At 35.9% G+C, this 19409-nt stretch overlaps 2 protein-coding genes across 9 annotated transcripts; one reads left to right on the forward strand and one right to left on the reverse strand.

Moving 5' to 3' along the window:
- Positions 1-1165: 1165 nt before the first annotated feature.
- LOC129577128 (E3 ubiquitin-protein ligase Topors) lies at positions 1166-6704 on the reverse strand. The gene is made up of 6 exons (XM_055463602.1): positions 4921-6704; positions 4635-4822; positions 4303-4542; positions 2789-4173; positions 2570-2694; positions 1166-2481 (listed from the first exon to the last, which is right to left on the reverse strand). Exons 1-6 carry the CDS (start codon positions 5212-5214, stop codon positions 2269-2271), a joined length of 2445 nt encoding a protein of 814 aa, XP_055319577.1. The 5' UTR covers positions 5215-6704; the 3' UTR covers positions 1166-2268.
- A 71-nt stretch (positions 6705-6775) lies between these two features.
- On the forward strand, positions 6776-18810 carry LOC129577127 (aspartyl/asparaginyl beta-hydroxylase). Of its 8 annotated transcripts, XM_055463593.1 has the most exons (17): positions 6926-7427; positions 10461-10514; positions 10719-10907; positions 10974-11162; positions 11645-11766; positions 11849-12124; positions 12254-12337; positions 12808-12865; positions 13498-13707; positions 13982-14056; positions 14798-14968; positions 15070-15435; positions 15946-16034; positions 16910-17147; positions 17240-17345; positions 17460-18179; positions 18246-18810. In XM_055463593.1, the coding sequence occupies exons 1-17, from the start codon at positions 7373-7375 to the stop codon at positions 18394-18396; spliced, it is 3153 nt and encodes a 1050-aa protein (XP_055319568.1). In that variant the 5' UTR covers positions 6926-7372; the 3' UTR covers positions 18397-18810. The 8 variants fall into 8 exon arrangements, with proteins under 8 accessions (XP_055319572.1, XP_055319576.1, XP_055319568.1 ...); XM_055463596.1 differs by lacking the exon at positions 13982-14056; XM_055463594.1 differs by lacking the exon at positions 10461-10514.
- Positions 18811-19409: the final 599 nt, after the last annotated feature.

Raw genomic sequence — 19409 nt, forward strand, 5'->3', positions numbered from 1 at the left:
AAAAAGTCCTCTTACTTTCGGATTTCTTGCTTTTTCCAACTTTGATCGGTTGCCAATTAAACGACGTGATGTTTCATTCTTAGCGGAACGTTTGGATTATATCCAAACAATTGAACTTGGACTGAAGAGCACTGATGGACTTTTTTCCGGTGCAACAAAGGGCTTTGATTCTTTCATAATTTTTGCATTGCCAACATTTTCCTTGTTATTTGCCGGTGAAATCTTATTCGATTCATTTGCACTGGATTGTATTGGTTTGATCACCTCTTCTTCGCATAATCGAAATGCCGTGTTTAAATCATCATTTGCGCGATCTGTGATAGTATGTGTGTTTACTGCTGATAATTCCGCACATTTTTCCGTCTCCTTTTTCATCCGTTTTCGTCGATTTTCCTCCATTTTCGTTGTCAACACGATTTGTTGTCATTCAATTGGCAGTGTTTTGACGAAAACATTCGACGTTTGTTCGTACGTCTCACTGTATTAACGGTTTTATTGACATTTCGAGTCAACAATACGCACAAGCACAATGTATAGCGTGGAGACTTGAATATTTATATTTGTTTCATTCCCTTGATAACCTTGACATTAGTTGTGTGGCTCAGCAATCAGTGACATCTGTCGGAACAAATTTGTAAGTCATCAATAGCTGCATTACCGTTAAGTTGAGCAACAAGAACAAAACTGATTGCTTGTGGTTTGAATTACAAACAGAAAAAGCAAAACTGCAATTACGAAATCTTTGATGAACAAATTTCTTTCATTACTGTAAAAATTCGCATATGAAATTTATTCATTTTTTTGACTAGAAGTCTGAAAAAAAATATTCAAATATCAAAATTTTGACAATTTTTCCTTCAAAGTTTTCAGAATATTCTTTTTATTACGGATAAGAATCAATCTCTTAGTGCTTTGTAGACAGTTTGTTGTTGTTGTTGTTGTTTTTTTTAAATTTGATTTTTATGTTTCATTTTTCGTTGATTCCGTTTTCGGCATGTAAATGAATTACAAGTGAAAAATAGAAATATTATGTCTTTGTTTGTTCTCATTTGTGTGTTTAAACTTACATCGCATTCTGTACAATTAAAATGTTTAAGCATTTTTTGTTTCATTGACTGATTTTATCTTCTCCTTAGTTTTATTAACGAATGTAGTATTCTTCTTCTTTATTTCTTTATTTTTGTTTGTTCAATTTGTATCTTTACAACGCATACAATGATTTAAAATAAGATTTATTGAGTGAATAACGAGCTTAATACTTTAGAATTGTTAATAAGTACATTTGATTTAATTCGTTTGTTTTTTACATTCAGTTGAAGATGCTTGATTCGTCCACAAATGAAGAGAAAGAAAAAACGATAAAAAAAAGAAGAATAAATGACACTAATATTGCGTTTGATGCAACGACCAAAAAAAAAAATTTCGCGCATCACGTCAAAATGAGATAGATGACGATGACAGCAATGCCATAGAAAATCCTGCAATCAAATGGTACTTGTTGTTTAAATGGAATTTCAAACTCATGAGCTCTATCGGCCCCATGTTTTTTTCTTGTATAATTCTAGTATATTTTGTATCTTTTTCGTTTTAATAAAATCTGTTTTCTATATGTCAAAGAGCTATGAATCATAATTTAACGGGTTTTTTTGTGTTTTAATTTTTTTTGTGTTAAATCTATTGTAAATAGTCTCGAGTGTACATGATAAATTAATTTATTTCCATGTTTTTGGAGATTTTTCTTCTTTCTTACTCTGAATCTAGATATATTTTATAAAAAAAAAAGAAAATAAACCTGACGCTCAATAATGTGGTCTGTCGAATGGATTGATGAGAAAATTATTATGATCGGTTGCCTAGAAGAAATACTGCATAATGTGTTAATAATGGGATTCAGTTTGATTCTTCGTGTCCATATATTAACACCATGTTTTTTCTTTAAACAACTAAAGTCTGGTTCGACATTGGGCAAGCTGCATCACATTCAACGTCTGTGTGTATGAGTGAGTGTGTTGTTTGAAATGTGGAAATGGCCACTTCGTGCAATTTCGTCCTGATTGATAACAACATATACGTTTGAATGGAATTTCAATTCAAATGGAATAAGCTATACAATGCTTGGTACTTTGAATTATTCCTTTATGATTATTATCATTCAATGTATTTTACATGTTTAGTGTTTGTGTTACGCTACAGCGTACACACCCAAATGAGAATTTTTCGTTCATTTTCTGTCTGTGTGAACTGAATAGTACATAAATCTAATGAGTTTTAATCATCACCCTCACTTTCGTCTGAAGACGTTGTTTCATAGATTCGTGTGCCGCGCCGTTTTCGGTACTTTTTCCGTGGTGCTAATGATGGGCCGTCATTGTTGGCGGGACGTTTCGTTCGAACACGTGAACTAGTACACACATACTCCTCATGGCTCGATGATTCCACATCGGAACTATCACACGAATTGGACGATGACGATGACGACGACTGGCGGAAAGAAATGTGAACAAGAAAACCAATCAATGCAATTGTTAAAATTTGTTGCTTGGATTTAAATGATTTCGTTTGCACTTACATCAGGGTCGGTACTGTCATCTTGATCGCTATCCTCTGAAGATGGTGACTCATAGATGTGTTTACCGCGCGATATTTTTATGGTTGTGGTCAAACGTGGTCGTATTGGGGATGTGTGCTGTTTTGCTGTGAGAGAGAAACGAACGAATGAATGCCAAAAATCCAGTAAAGGAGATAGGATAGGAGGTAAGTGGAAAGTGTCAACCCGGTCAATACTTACATCTTGGTGAGATACGGCTGGAATGTTCATCTGGCGATTGGATGAGCCACTGTAGCATGGCTTCGGATGTTGATGGCTTGGTTTCATACACACTGGATGAGGCCGTTTGGCTTGTGTATGTTGTGGCAGCGTTTGTATCGGTTGCGTTGCGGGCTCGTTTTCGCTTTAAATTTGTACTAGTTTCGCTGCAATGCGCTGACAATACATTCAAAATGGATTTTCGAATATTTTCATCGGTTGCCGCTTGTAAATGGCTATTTGTGATTTCTGCCATTGGCGTTTGACATGTTTCGCTCGATACAAACACCACATCACTGTCCGAATCCGAATTCAATTCAACGTATTCCGGTGTTCGTAAGTGTGGCGGTTTTTTTGCACACACAAATAGACATTCATCGCTGTCACTGCCCGTGTCTGCATCGATGACCTCTGGTTGTGTTGCCGCTGCTGCTGCTGTTGATAATGATTTGGTATGTGTGTTTGGTTCGAGTTTTGGTACAATTATGTCGGGTACTACAGCTATCGCCTGACTCGTTGATGCTCCATCATTTGTCTGTACATTATTCGGTGCTATGATTAATTCGGTGCTATGATTAAAGCGATCACTGTCGAAATAATTCCGTTCAGTATTATTATGGTTATTGTTGGAATTTGAAGGCGCACTCTCGGCATTGGTGATTGATGTCGGTGGTGGCGGCGTTGGGCCAGTTCGACCTCGAATCATCTCTTCGGTGGACACATTTGGTTTGTGTCGTAGGTAATTTTTGATTTCTTCTTCATCCGAATCATCGCCTGATAAATTCGGTGCTGAAGCTGTTTGTTCGATTGTTTGTGACGATGACGACAACGACGACGGCGGCGGCGATCCCACAGCAACCGTTGTACTTAGACCGCTTGTACTTGCGCCGGCCTGTTCTACACTATCATTTCTATTGCTACTGCTACTGCTACTGCTATTGCTGCGATTATCATTATCATTGCTACTAGCATTTTGATTTGTTGCAATATTTGTAACATCTTCCGTTTCAACTTCTACCACCGGACCAACAAATTCCACATCGCTACCCTCTTCCGAACTGGATAATGTAACCACGTCATTTGTATCAGATTCAAAACGTGGTAAATATGTCACAAATCGATCATATCCAATTAAATCGTATGGCGAACGAGCATAATTGATTAGCTCATGAACGAAATGTTCAGTGTGGTTTGGTACCAGAGCTCTGATGCGTGATTGAAAATCGTACGAGGTCATATCGTATGTTTGGATCAGATTTTCAATTCTTTGCACTACGTATGTAATTGGTTGAGGTTGGTCGGTGTTCAGGCACACCAGTTCACGATGCAGCCATTGCATTAGTCGATGCATTTGGGCCGGATTTGCTCTGTAACAACAACAAATCATATGCGTTTATTATAAAGAAACAATGATAAAAGAAACAAACTACGATTTGGCTACAAATTTGGTAAAATAGCTGTACACAATTTGAATAAATGAAAATGGTATAATTTACCGATAAAATTCGGAGGAAATATCACGACTTTGGCCACTCAAGTCATTCAATGGTTCAGCGTACAATCGTCGATTGTAAATATATTGCCGCCATTGTGTGCCGCTGATTCGTTGCGGGTAGTTTTCGTCTGGATACGTTTGGGCAAAGCGTTGAACCAATGGCGAATCATGCCGGAATAGCTGGTATAAACGACGACGTGTTAGATCTGATGAACGATTCAAAAGTGCTGAACGATCCATTCTGCAAAAGAAACCAATTCGAAATTAATTCAAAATGGTTAAGAAATTCTACGAGAAAGATAAAGTGGAATTAGTTTCCAATAGTGCACTTACTGGTAAGTTGGTAAAGTTGCTGTAAACAAAAAGTTCATGTCAACATCGGGCGCCTGGAATGGAAGATTGATCCAATTGACGTGACGTTGCTGGGCCTCGACTTTATACTCCTCATAACTATCCATGGAAGTGACATTGTGAATGATTGACTTGAATGTTTGCTTGCACAGCGGACATTCGGGCTTCACCTGCAACGGACATTCAACAAACAATCAATAGTAATTTGGCAAATAAATGTCACCAATTCAATCGAGAGAAGAAAAAAAAAAACAATAGTGAATCATACCTTGCTCCATTCGAGTAAACAGCTAAAACAAAACTGGTGCATACACGAATCGGTAAAACATTTGCTTTTCACACGGCCCAAGCAAATGGAACAATTTGGTGGTGGTGAACGATTTGCGACTTGTCGTTGTTGTTCATCGCTGCTATTTCCGGAATCAACTGCTGAGCCGCTGCTGTGTTTTTTCAGAAATTCACGAATCCGTGAATTGGTCTGTGGTTCACCTCTGGTGGTTGACGTATTTGAAAATTCAATATGCCCATCCGGCGTGGGACATTCAATGACTAATTCTGCCATTTTTTTTCTCTATCGTTTTCGTTTGATTTTTTTCTCTTTCGCTCTGGTCCTTTGTTTATGTAAATTTTTCAAATAAACACTTGGCTATCTTTCATACCGTAAATATAAACAGTTTAATTTGCTGCACATTTGAGGAGCTCAGCCAAACTCTCCGTTCAATATTCACAGCGTATTAAAACATAAAATTCCAACAATCAAGTCTCATCAGATGTTGATTTATTCGCGAGTCTTTTCAATCACAAACAGTGTTCAAATCACTATCGCAGTCAGCGACATATAAATGGCAATAAAACTTTGTCGAATGTAATATGCTGCCCAAAAATCCAGTCAATTATTTTGAAAATTTCCACGTTCTGCATAGATTCAAGCAATTTCTCGTACCGACATCGTTCAAAATTTATTCTTTTCGTTTCTACGATACGTGTTTGCCCAAAAATAAATGTATATCGAGAAAAAAAATCTTTATTTTCACACATTAACTCGTTCGGGAGACCCATGCATATACACACCGATTTGGTTGTCTCATTGCGTATTGCCACAAAAAAAAACGAAATTGAAATGTAAATTTTAGGTTTATGCTCGTCGTTTCAGCTCACCAATTCACTTTTTATTGAAACAAATTTAGCGAATGCAATTCATTTTTTCGTCTACACAACACACGAATTCAATGTAACAAAACGCCATTTTATTGTAATAGTACCCTATCTGCAGTGTATATGTACTGGATTGCTGTGCTGCTAGTTGGTTGTGTTTCTACACACAACTTGACACAATTGATTTATTTTCCTGTTTCTCTGTGTATCCGCTTTCACATGTCTTTCAATCGAAATGTCAGTTTGTTACGATGAGCCCGGAAAAATTTAAACGTTGCAATCAAATAAAATGAAAAACACTGGACAAATTTCCGAATTTGTTTCTACATTTCAATCATTTGAATTGAAGTAAATTTCCAATTTTTCTCTTTCGACACCAACATTTTCGTCTTTGGACTTTATATGTAAGTCGATTATTAAATTCGACGAATTATGTGATCAGACTTGTTTGACAAGTAGTAAGTTTTGAAATCAACACTATAGGCGCAGACGAAATTCGACTATAAACACACTTGGTTTCATTGGTGATTCGGTGCATTTTGTTATGCGGCCGCTCTACACTGACACACTGATGTGCATGTGTTCATGTATATGTTTTGACACACGAAAAAGTCTTTGTTATGACACGATGGCGCCATCTCACGGTCGACTTGAATAGTTCTGATAGAACTTTGGTTCAGCGATAAGAAAAAATTCGGATTAATTCATCACTTCATCTCTTTTTTGTCATTCAACGGAAAAAAGACTGCATTTTTCAACGATGAATTTGTTTCATTCGTTTGTTTGATCTGATAAAAAAAAAATTGTTTTCCATTCATCGCTTGTTTGTTTTCAGTTTTGCTCGTAGTGTTCATATTCATAAAGTCTGGGCTGGTGCTGCACTGAACCGCGTTTTGTGTACTAAAAATGTAGACAGAACATATCATATGTTTATGTATGAATTCAAAATAAAAAAAAAACGAAGAAGAAGAAGAAAGCACAAAGAAGACACACTGAAATGAGCCGCAACATGTGTTGATAGCCCAAGAGTCCGACATGTATGTGCACAGACAGAACGCAAACATACACACACACACACACACACATGTGTAACATACAAACACACCGACTGCTGAGCCATTTTCATTTTGAATATCTCGCAGCACGGGCAATTCCTCGACAAAATTTTTAATTCGACGAATCGGCCGTCAGCAGAAATGATGTGCAATTTGTGATGGTCAGTTTGGCTGATGCCCATTTCAATGTGTAATACATTTTTTGCTCGTACGTAGTATGTACGCGCCGCGCCAATGTGTACGATTTTAATTCGTGTGTGGTAATTTTCAATAAATATAGTGCGGTGCTAAGGAATCTCTTAGAAATTCTTGGTTTTTTTTTTCTTCTTCGTTGGACAATTTTTCATTGAACATTCAACAAAAAAATATATTCAAAGATCAATTGATATTTCTTCGGTGAAAAAAGGTGCCAACAATTCAGGTGCAATCGAAATTAATATAAAAAGTGAACGAAGAAAACCGTTGTGTATTACATAAAATAAATATCAAATAAAAGCATCGAAATACAGAATGTCCGGTGACGTGCAGCCTAGGAAGCGTAACAAAGATAAGAAAAGGCGTCGAGGTAATGAAAAGAATCACCAAAATATACTATTTTGTGTTTGTGTTTTTGTCAACATCCTTGCATTGACTTTCTTTCTCTTCAGCTTTTTTACCCAAAACCAAACCAAAATCAAATCTAATATTCCAATGCACGGACTCAAATTGAATTTTAAATTCGAAACTATTGATTGTATTGTGATTTCCCGCTATGAGCCGCATGTCTTCTCTCTCTCTCTCTCTCTCTCTCTCTCTCTCTCTGCGCTTATCAGTTGTTGTCTATTCGCTTTCTACTCCATCATTTCAATTGACAGTTGCGATTCAAATTAGATCCCCACTGACTGCTGACTGTTCATCGATTGACCGAAAATTAAACACACAAACCTTTTAATTTACTTCAACTGGAAATTGGAATTCAACAACGGCGACGAATATATGTCCTCGATCCGACGACCAGGAAAATTGTTTTGTACACCATTTAAAATGAAAAGAATCTATAAATAATAATTTGAAGAGGAAACAATAAGAGAAAAAAAATCCAACGACAACAAAGAAGAACATTTGCGATGTTCGGAAAACGACGTAAATTCAAGATTGTGCGCGTCTTTTTTGCTTCATTTTTTAATGCCAACGAAAAGAAAAAGAGAAAACGAAAGGAATTGCTCGAATATTAAAAACAGAGAATGGTAATTTAGTGTTAAAAAAAAACATCTAGAAAAGAATGCAAACAGCAACAAAAAAGAACAAGTATAAAATGTGTGATGTAGACAGTCAATAAGGTCAAACAATTTAGACATTGCGTTAAATTCATAAATGCGCCTTAACTTTTCTCTCGCTTTGCAAATGAGTCGGATGAGAGATTTTCCGATGAGGAAAATCGTTCGCATGATGACACTAAGTTTGTTGTAATTTCATATACGCCAAATTGATCTATTTGGACGGTTTTTCCATTTTTTTCCTCTCTCGTCTCCCTCTCTCTCTCTCTCTCTCTCTCTCTCTCTCTCGTTGCCATAGCGGGAATTCTCATTCTTTTGCGCTGAAAATATTCAATTTGCGCGAGAGAGTCTTTCTTCTTCACTTAATATGCTATACATTTCGCGGTTTGATCTTTGTTTTGCGGCTCATTTTTCGATCCGGATCAGAGAAGGAAAGAGAGAGAGTACGGTGATCGCACTCATTACCTTCGAACAAATAATATTTGTCTCTCTAGTGAAATATTATATTTTAAGGAATGGATAAAACTGTTGGTGTTAAAACGCACAATCCATATGTGGATCACACGCTCTATTGTATTTATAAATAAAAATTCTCAAACGGGCAAATAGTTTTCACTCTCACATATATGCGCGGTCGACGACGCGTTTTGTGGCTCTCGTTTCTCGCTCTGTATGAAGTGCGTGCGTGTGAAGCATTGAAAAACGGCTGTTTGGTCACTGACACAGAGTCACAGTGTTATCGAACAATTGATTTTATCGATCATTGTTAATGATCAAACGGTTCGTATCAAAATTAGCACCTCATATGCACATATTACACATATTACGTCGTCATCTAATGACTCGTAATATCATTTGGGCTTTATGCCGATTTGTGTATATGTTTTGAATCGCATTTCTTAGTCGCGTTTTGATTTGAGCTTTTTTTTCTTCTTCGCAGAAAAAAAAACTGCGTATGTTTTGAACGTGCAGCAACGACGGCGACATTCATTCAGAGCTATTTTTGGCTTCCGTTAAATATCTATACAGACATTCTGTATTACAGAACGCTACTCCGTATATTTAACACATTTTTCCTTCGGTCAGTGTTGTTGTTCGGTCATATTTTTTTTCACGTCGATTTTGCGGCTCTGTGTCCAAATATTGAACGGAAAGGAAAAAAAGGAACCCCTTTGAATAATTTCAGTTACGGCGAAATAATGAAAAATTATTTAAAAAATGTAGAAGAAATATGCCACTGGACGAATCGAAAAATCTTGAGACGAATTTATCGAAAAAGACATATTGTTTTTGGAAAGGTGCCATCGTTTTTATCTCTTATTTAGACATAGATCTTTATTCATTGCAGTGAGAGAAGATAGAGAAATATTACATAAAAACCCTCCGATGCTATGATCCTAGTGAGAAGTGGATACGATGGTATTTCAAAAAACATTCAAGTAACTGTTCGATTGCGTTCAAAACCAGATGAGTTCAAAAACATGAACGGATTTTTCAAAATCGAACAATTTTACACAACAAATCCAAGCGTTCAATCCATGAAAACGCATGTAAATTTGCCTCAAACGTTCAATTTGCATTTACATGCGTTTTCATGGATTGAATGCTTGGATTTGTTGTGGAAAATTGTTCGATTTTGAAAAATCCGTTCCTTTTTTTATAACTCATCTGGTTTTGAACGCAATCAAACAGTTACTTGAATGTTTTTTGAAATACCATCGGATCCACTTCTCACTAGGATCATAGCATCGGAGGTTTTTTATGTAATATTTCTCTATCTTCTCTCGCTGCAATGAATAAAGATCTATGTCTAAATAAGAGGTAGAAAGTTCTCTGAAATTATGAGTATTTCTAAAAAGTATTGACATCATGACTTATGACGACAACGGAAACCATGTAAAATGATCTTATTGCTTTTCGTCGATTTATCGCTTCTTTCAAAATGTCGTAAATGTATGGATGAGCCTGAACAAACAGACAAATAATCTCACATTCGGGAAAATCAAACAAAATGTATTGACGAAATAGATTATCTGAGCACGGTATACAGTTGATTATAGTAATTTTGGATCGATTAAATACTAGAAAAAGGACACAACATTTAAATAAATATAACATTCTCCAAAAAGGACTGATTTTCCCACCAATTTTTATTTTTCATTGACTAAAATTTAAGAATTGAATAAAAATATTATATTAAAACTTGTCCATACATACGTTTAAACGATAGAACCACATTTGATTAAAGCTCTTGAACTGAACTGTTTTCGAATTTTTACTCGTCCCCACTTCACTATTTATACTTACAATGTCTGATAAATGCTCTGATTCTTTTCCTATAGAAGATTCAGATGCCGGGCGAGCTTCATTTGAATATAGAAAATTGAGTATGCAAGGTTGGGTCATTTCTCTGATACTTTTTATATAAAATAATTGACAACGATTGGATCTGTATTTTTTTCCATTTCAAACAAATTGAAATTGAAATTTTATAATTGGAAATTGGAAAAACCGAATTTTTTTTTTCACAAATTGAACAATTATATTTCTGAGAAAATTCTTCAAATACTCAATAATGACACTGATATCACATTTTCCAGATGATGAAGACACGCGACCGACTGGTGTTCATCCAACTAAAATGGGTCCCGATGACATCCAATTGCATGTACACTCGGAACATGGAACGGGAGGCCATTGGTGTGCAAAAATCTTCTTTTTCTCTCTGCTGGCAATATTGTTAGGTTTAATTGGATTGATTTTACTGGAAAATCGAGGCCTATCTGATTGTAAGTATACACAAACAACGAATGTTTAATCGTTCATTCTAAACTGAAATGGATATTGAATTGCAGTGGATACACCGCTGTCAGAATCTCGTTTTGCGGATATGCTCGAGGGATGGGTGGACGAAGAGCGAGAAGTACACGATGAGCATGATGTTCACGCACCACCCGATTCACACAATGAGCACGATGAGCATGAAGACGGCGAAGATAACATAGCAAATAGCCAAGAGAACGAGGAAGATGAACATGATGAAGGTAGTACCACATTTATTGAATAGAAAGTCAACTTACGCTCATATTACTTGAGTGCAGATCAGTGATTGAAATAGTTAGTTCTAAATGAGAAAATGCAGCCCCAAATGGTTGTGATTCGAATGTAGGCATATTCATTTTACCCAATTTTTAGATATAAAAGATAAATGCATAATAAGCCATTCGAAATGATTTGCGTTCATTTCACCGTCTAATGGTTCTACAATTAGGGTAAGCTGTATTTGACAGCATGCATTGAATAAAAATCGAGCAAGTTGCTTTTGATAGTTCACATTGAGAGAAGAGACTGTTGTTCTAGCACTTGATCACTTTTATTATTGCTAGTGAAATTGTTTGGCGTGGATGGCTTAAAAATACCAAATAAAGCCTAGTCTCTGTCTCTTCGGGGCTGGCATTTTTAATGGAATAATAGATTTTCTCTAACCGATAGCTCTGAATTGTTCATATTTCAATCACTGGTACAGATGAAGCCGAACTGACAAAAGATGACGCGGACAATGACGACGAGAAAGATGAAGGCTTCGACGAGAGTGGTGAAACAGAGGACAGTGCCAATGCAGATAATGATGACGATGAAAATGATGAAGTAGGGAAAATATTTGATTGTTAACCGATTGATTTTTATTATTAACGATTAATTTGTTGTTGGTTATTCAAAATAATTATAGCGCTTGTCAAAAAGTGCAAAACTAACAATTGATGCTGTGATTGATGATGACATACCGATTAATTCTCATGCTACTAATACAAAATATGCTCAAAATATTAAGAAACGGTCAATCGATACGAGTACCATAGAAGATATAGCTCAGGTTACAGTATCGCAACTTAAAAAACAAGTTGACGATTTAGTTGATAATTATAACAAATTAGCTAAAACATTGAATCGCTCCCAACTCCATGACACTAATACAAGGGACGTAAAAAGAATCGCACGGAAAATGGTAAGCTTATTATTTCCGCATGTTTGTTTAACAAAAAAAAACCGATTAATTTTCAAATCAAATGGATTTCAACGTACAACAAATTGCAAACAAACCGATCAACTGCATAATTTCCCCTTATTCTCTTAGGATGAAAATAACGACGAAGATGATAATCCAGCAGATTTGGATGATGATGATGATGATGAAAATGAAGATAAAGAAGTCGATGATGTAAGAAGCCACTTGAATCGATTTGAAAGCAGTTATCTGATCAGTCAAAGCTTAGTATTGGGTGTGTGCATCAATAATGTCCTTTTTTTCTCTCAAAAAAAAAACAATTTTATTTTAAAAAAATGGTACAATACGTTTCATATATTGGCCAAATGAAGCGACATTCTTTGCCTGTATTCCAGGCAATTTACAGATATCATCCCGAAAAATATTATAACTCTCGACTTTAGAAAATTGAGACATACTGAAGAAATGGTATAATGACAGTACTCTAACATAAGGGTAGCGATAATATTTCTCAATGCGATATAGTACTGGTTATATCATTTTACGGGAAAACCGACATTTTTAATGCACAAGCCCCAATACTTCGAAATTCGAATAATTTTTATGAAAAATTATGATTGTAAACATTGGAAGAATTATTATAATTATAATCGTTTTTGTCGCTCGATCGTTTTCAACTATAGAATGATGACGATGAAGACGAAGGTATTGCTGATGACGACAAGGAACAAGCCGATGACGGTACGTAGAGTTTCATGAGCAAATAGTTTTAAGTTCATATGTTTGCAGCATGATTCGCATATCTGGAAACATATGCAGCCAAAGTACATAATAATAACAGCAATACCACGTGTGTTTCAGTAGTAGTGGCAGCACATCGAACCATCAAGTTATTAATAATTGGGATTCATAAATAATAATATATCTTTTTCCTAAGCTCGTTTTTTACGCCGCGAGCTTGGTCTTTTTAATGAATCAAATGGGTTGATTTCGTAATTTTCAAATTTTCGGATGGACGCAGAGAATCCATTATGAATTTATGTTCAGTAAAATATTACTGATTCAACTGATTTAGTAAACAGTGTTTACGATCAAATTACATGCTAACATTTATTTAAAAATAGCTGATCGTCTCTTCTTATACATACATTCCATCAATGTTGATAATTCTTTTCGTAAAATTCTTTTTTCCCCCACAAAATAACACAAACAAAGTAGGGAATAAAAGCACTGTGTTGTAATGTTGTGTACGTTTCATACATAAGTATGCATATGACTAGTGACCGCTTTATATATGCAGTGTCAAATTAACAATAAGAAGCAGCAATGTACTCGACAAGTGTTATTAAATGATCTCTTATCTTATTGAATAGATGATGACAATAATGACGACTCACCAACCCTAGACGATGATAACGACGACGACTCACCAGCCCAAGACGATGATAACGACGACGACTCACCAGCTCTAGTCGATGATGGCCATGAAATCGACAACGATAATGATTCAGACTCACCAGCCCTAGACGATGATGGCAATGAAATCGAACCAGAACCTCAAGAAGAGGACGAAGGGAGCTCACGTAAGTGCTAACACACACTAAATACCTTTACAGTGCAGTGAATAGATTTTGTTGAATTATTTATGGAATTTTGATGATAAAAGCAAAACAAGTACAAAAAAAATAACTACTAAATCGATTGTTAAGTAGAAAAACTCATGATCTAAGCCTAAGTGTGCGTAGGGAACAATTCAATATCTTAGCTATAGACAAATGTTTTAAATTGGAATTTCCAATTGAATACGGGAAACTTTGAATATTACAACAAAAAATATGAATAACATGAATATTCCAGTTGCTGTAAGAATCATTGTCGGTGTTGCCCTAGTGCTTGTTGCACACCAAGTGCTACTCAAAAGACCACAAACGAGTGAGTTGAAATGAAGAAATCTCTATGCCTCATCGATTCATGTGCTCATTTCATTCCTAATAGTTTTTTTTTCCTTTCCAATTGATATAAAACGAGAAAATTTATCGCATTTTTGAACAAGGATTCTCCACAAAAACACCTCTCTCTTTTTCATTTGAAAAATAACCGTTTTATATCAATTATTCGAGCACAGCACAATTTATATGCTTATATCATATCGATATTTTTAGTGTGTTGTTGTAACAGTTTCAATTGAAAACTTTACTTCTGCAAAGCAATGAATATGAATTCCATTTCGATGTGACAAACTAAATTTTCAATTTGCATGTGCTAAGATTGAAATCCTTTTCGTGGCTTTTTAATGCAAACATTTCAATTGGCAAGAAGAAAAATACAGAAAAAAAAGTCCAAACTGAAAGTCTTTTAGTTGGATCCAAGTAGATTTACATGTTTTGATGTCGTTCAATCTAATTTATCGCCATACAAACTAATGATTAGACAGAGTGGAGTATGGATTTGAATGGCTGCGAATGCACTAAACCAATATTTAAATCCCGAAGCGAGCACAGAGCGGAATTATGCTTTTGTTAATTGTTTGGAGAGTTTGATGCTTGGCGATTGATCAATGTTGTGGTGATATGGCTGTTATTGTTGTCGTTGTTGCACAATCGCTGTTTTTCCGATCGTTGCTTCAAAAAAAAAAAGATAAGAATGTTCAATGGTTATTTGATCCTATCTAAGATGTGGATGATGAGCCGAAAGCGACAAGTGACAGCGAAACGATTGACGAGCAAAGTGCTGAGTTCCTTGAAATGAAGCGTCGCTTTACCTTAGTCACCGCCGAAGAGCCAATCCCATCGAGCGATGAAGAGACAAAGGAGACCATTATCGAAACCATACCAACAATCGCTGGTACATTATACTCAAATTCAATTCATTCATTCAGACGCACTAACTCTTTTTTTTCTTCTTTTATTTTCCAATTGTTTGTCCACATCGTTGAATATACTAAGAAAGTGTCAAGACTGTTGAATCATCCCAATCAGAGACAATTGTATCGAAACAAAATGAAACGGCCGACATCTTATATTCGGACGAAGATGTAATTGGTGCCAGTGATGGAATAGAGTTGAAAAGCGATTATGAGCGAACGGCCAGCACCGATGGAATGGATGAAGAGTTGCTAAGTGAGGAGGAGGCGGAGGAGGAAGAAGAGGAGATTTCGTCGGAAGGCCAAAATTATGCAGACAGTGAAGATTCGGTCGACGATTCCGATTTGTTGAAAAGACTTGATGAAAAATATGGCCGATTGCCAGTGGCAAACGACGAAGACGATCACGATGACTATGACATCGAGGACATCGATCCCACTTGGACAAGTATTTAGCTTCCAAAATACAATCAATGACTAACCACATCACACACAAAATTGATTCGATTTTAGTCATTTACTTCTTTTTCTTTTTTTAAAATTTAAGACGAAATGATTTTAGCTCTCAGCTTCATTAGATGTATATTATTTTAATTAATTTCATCCGATTACTTGGATTTTTTCGCGATTTTTATTTTTTCTTACGCACGCGCTTATGTTCTTTCGACCTTGTCGCCATGTAGTATGAATGAGTGTGTACCCGTTGAATGCTAGTTAACGACTGTCTTTATTATTTGCTCTTATATGATAGTTACATTGTCGCAGGTGAGGCGGCGTATAGCGCCATCTATGCTACAGTTTTTATTCAAGACGATCGATATTGTATCATTCGAGGGCATAAATAATTCAACAAAAAACTAAACGCACATTGTTCATTTTCCCAATCGCACCCGATGAAAAGCGTGTGTGCGACGAAATACCATTGCATTTTAACGCATTTCCTTTTTGAATAAAATAGAAATCGATCGTTCCGGTCCAGCCGCAATTCCAACCGAAGATCAACTGCTAGACGACGAAATTAGACGAGCCAACGAACAACTTGCGGAGGTATGATTGATCATCACTTAGATTTTTATTTTGTCGTTCGATCACATATCTCTCTCTCTTCTGTTTTACTTTTTTTTCTTCTTTTATATTGCTCGATAAAAAAGGAGTTTGAATTTCAATAGCCTTAGATAACCCATTAATCAAATTGTTACTCTTTTGCTCAGAAATATCTTTTGTTCCTCTATAACTTATGCGAAAAAAAAAAAATCCTATACTTTATTTGCATGTGTGTGCACTTTTACTATGTTTTGCATGAATTTCGGAGTTTTATTTCTTTGGTTCAATTTCTCAAATATGTTTTTTTTTCTCTTCTAGTTCTTAGACAATATATTGATGATAAATAAATTGTTTGATAGAAACTCAAGATTTCGCGATAAGAAATTCAATGTTAGATTTGGTTTTCTCTGCATTTTATTGCCTCATTTCACTCTTAACTGTGGTATAAGTTGAACATATTTTTCTTTTGTAAAATGAGTGAACTGTTTTCGATACACATCAATTTTCATTAGACACTGTCATGTAATCAGACATTTTTCTACTTACTTGCATTATTTTTATTTAGTCTAATTTGTTTGGTAATTTTCGATACGACGATCTGCAAAAATAGTTCTCGTTTATTTGGAACACCCACACACATCGTTTCAACCCAAATAAATGACTTATTTGCAGTAGTCGCACAATATTCACTTGAATAAATGAAAAAAAAAAGTAGTGATGATCACATACACGAAAAGAATGTTCATAAAATAGAGTAGTAGTTACGGTGCGATGACCTGATCAACTGCGTGTGTTTACCCGAACTAATCATTAAATTTAACAAGCGAATCGTTGTTTTTTTTTCTGTTTGTTTGTCATGCTTTCTAATCCGTGTGCAGGATCCTCAGTCCGCTCTAACACAATTCGAACGAATCCGTCAAAGTCATCCGACATCGGTGGCTGCTCAGTATGGTCTTGCCAAAGCGTTAGACGATCTGGCCGATTTGAAGCGTAGCAACGGTTTGCTAAAACGTGCCATTGATGAATATGGGAAATACATCGATTTCGGTGTCAAATTAAATGACACCGAGTTTAAGAGCGCTGCCGAACGTTGCATCGATCGCATGCGTTTCATAGGTAACGTATTCACATTAGAATTGTACTTGATTTCTCCAGTAGCGCTGGCCATTTCAGAGTAACGTTTATTGTTAACGCATTTTAGTTTTTAGGCGAACACATCAGAGCGGTGCCGATCCATGAAAAGCTAATCGAACGATTCGATGACGATCCATACTATCGTAACCAATTGGCCGTCACGTATTTGCTTGTCAACAGGTGAGATCAACAAGGAAAAAAAAAGTCCGACGAAATCCATTTCGAGTAATCTAAATGAGTTAAAGCGGTATACAAATAACTTTAACCTTTGATCGGTTGTCATTTTCTTTTCAGGCTGGCCGATGCAAAGTATGTGTTACACATGACACTACAACGATGGCGTGACGATGGTTTTGCTGCCGTTCACTATGGTTTTGTGTTGAAAAATCTGGACAATAATCTGGAGCATGCGGTGATTTTCTTGCGACAAGGCATCGATTCGGGCGAAAATGGAACCAGTGACGGACGATTTTATTTTCATCTCGGCGATGCACTCATTCGACTCGGTCGACACGACAGAGCCAAAGAAGTGTTCAAAGAAGCGGCCAAAAAGAAGCTCTTCCCATCGGAATATCAACGATCTCTATACAATGTGAACCATCTGAAAGCAAAACCGTTTTGGACGCTCGCCGAAACGGGATACAAACATGAATTCCGAACGCTTGAACAAAATTGGGAAAAAATCCGAGACGAAGGCTTAAGTCTGCTCAGTAAAGATGGTTTCTTTACGGATGAAGCCGAAAATTTACGCGATACCGGCATTTGGAAACAGTTTGAAATGTTTGCGCGTGGTAAACGTAATGCGGAAAATTGCAAGCGAACACCGTTCACGTGTAAGGTCATTGAAACATTTCCGGCAGCTAGATTCTGTAAGCGAGGTCAAGTTAAGTTCAGTGTGATGCATCCAAATACTCATGTATGGCCACATTGTGGCCCGACCAATTGTCGACTAAGAGCGCACTTGGGCCTTAAAACTACTGACAAAACGTCAATTCGTGTTGCGACCGAAACAAGGTACGTCATAAATGACCTTCGTAGAACTTTTCATGAACAATTGTTTTTTTTTGCCTGATTTTCCAGAACTTGGAACGAGGGCAAATTTATGGTGTTCGACGATTCGTTTGAGCATGAAGTATGGCATAACGGCACAACATATCGATTAATTCTAATTGTTGATGTTTGGCATCCCGATTTGACGGCAGAAGAAAAGCAAACATTGGTTCCTATTTAATGACGCACATTTTAACATGTCGCTGAATTATATCTGGTTTTTGTCCGTTTTCTCTTCCGAAGAGTTCAGGGACGTTTAGATCGCAATACATATGACAATGCCCCAATTTAATGGAGTCAATATTCGTTTTTTTCTCTTCAATTTTTTTTTTGATTTTTAAGTACATATCAAACAGATGGATGAATTCATGCTTTTTAATTGACTACTTAAATATTGTGTAAGGATAGAATCTGATACTAAGATGAAATAATATAATCTGATCTGATTTTGATACTAAGAAAAATTCGGATAGACCAACAGTTGAATCATTAACGCACAGAGTTTACCAAAGTGAATTTAATTTTTAAGGAAAACCCGTTCTGTGGATGCGAATTCAAATAAAATGTCAAGTAATTGATGAATCAATCATATGAATACCATTGTTTTTTTTTGTGCTGTCTTTATTAGCACTCATTTAGATTTGGTTTTACAGTTTGGATCTTTTCGATTGATTGCAAAGGTATTTGAGAGAATTTCCATTTATGTAAGCGCCTAATTTTAATTCTTTTGTTGAAGTCCCCTTGAATTTCATCCGAAATTTAAAATGTTATTATTAATTATTTCTTCTTCTTTTAATATCTTACCATGTGGGCAATCGAGTTGTAAAGTAAAAACTGAATTAGATGTGCAAATAATTTATTGTTGCAGAAAATGGACACAGCTTATAATAATAGAACAGATTTCTAAATAAATCAGCCTTCATCTGGATTTTCAGGTTTTTTATCATTATTATCCTTTTCTGTGCTGTTTCCATTACCCGTTGTTCCATTGTTATTGGTATTTTGTCTAAAAATCCATCACAAAATTTATAAACTAAAAATCCGAATTGAATCCAGAGTGTTACATACGGAATCATAGCACCATATGAGAATGGTCCACCACCTAAAGCGGATAGAATATTACCAGTCGCACGTATTACAGCTATAAAGGTAAAAAAATTATTCGCTTTATATTGAAAGTGTTTTTTTTAAGTT

Source organism: Sitodiplosis mosellana, unplaced genomic scaffold, assembly GCF_009176505.1.
Source record: "Sitodiplosis mosellana isolate CC-2019 unplaced genomic scaffold, AAFC_SMos_1.0 Smas_scaffold_6197, whole genome shotgun sequence".
Taxonomy (NCBI): Eukaryota; Metazoa; Arthropoda; class Insecta; order Diptera; family Cecidomyiidae; genus Sitodiplosis; species Sitodiplosis mosellana.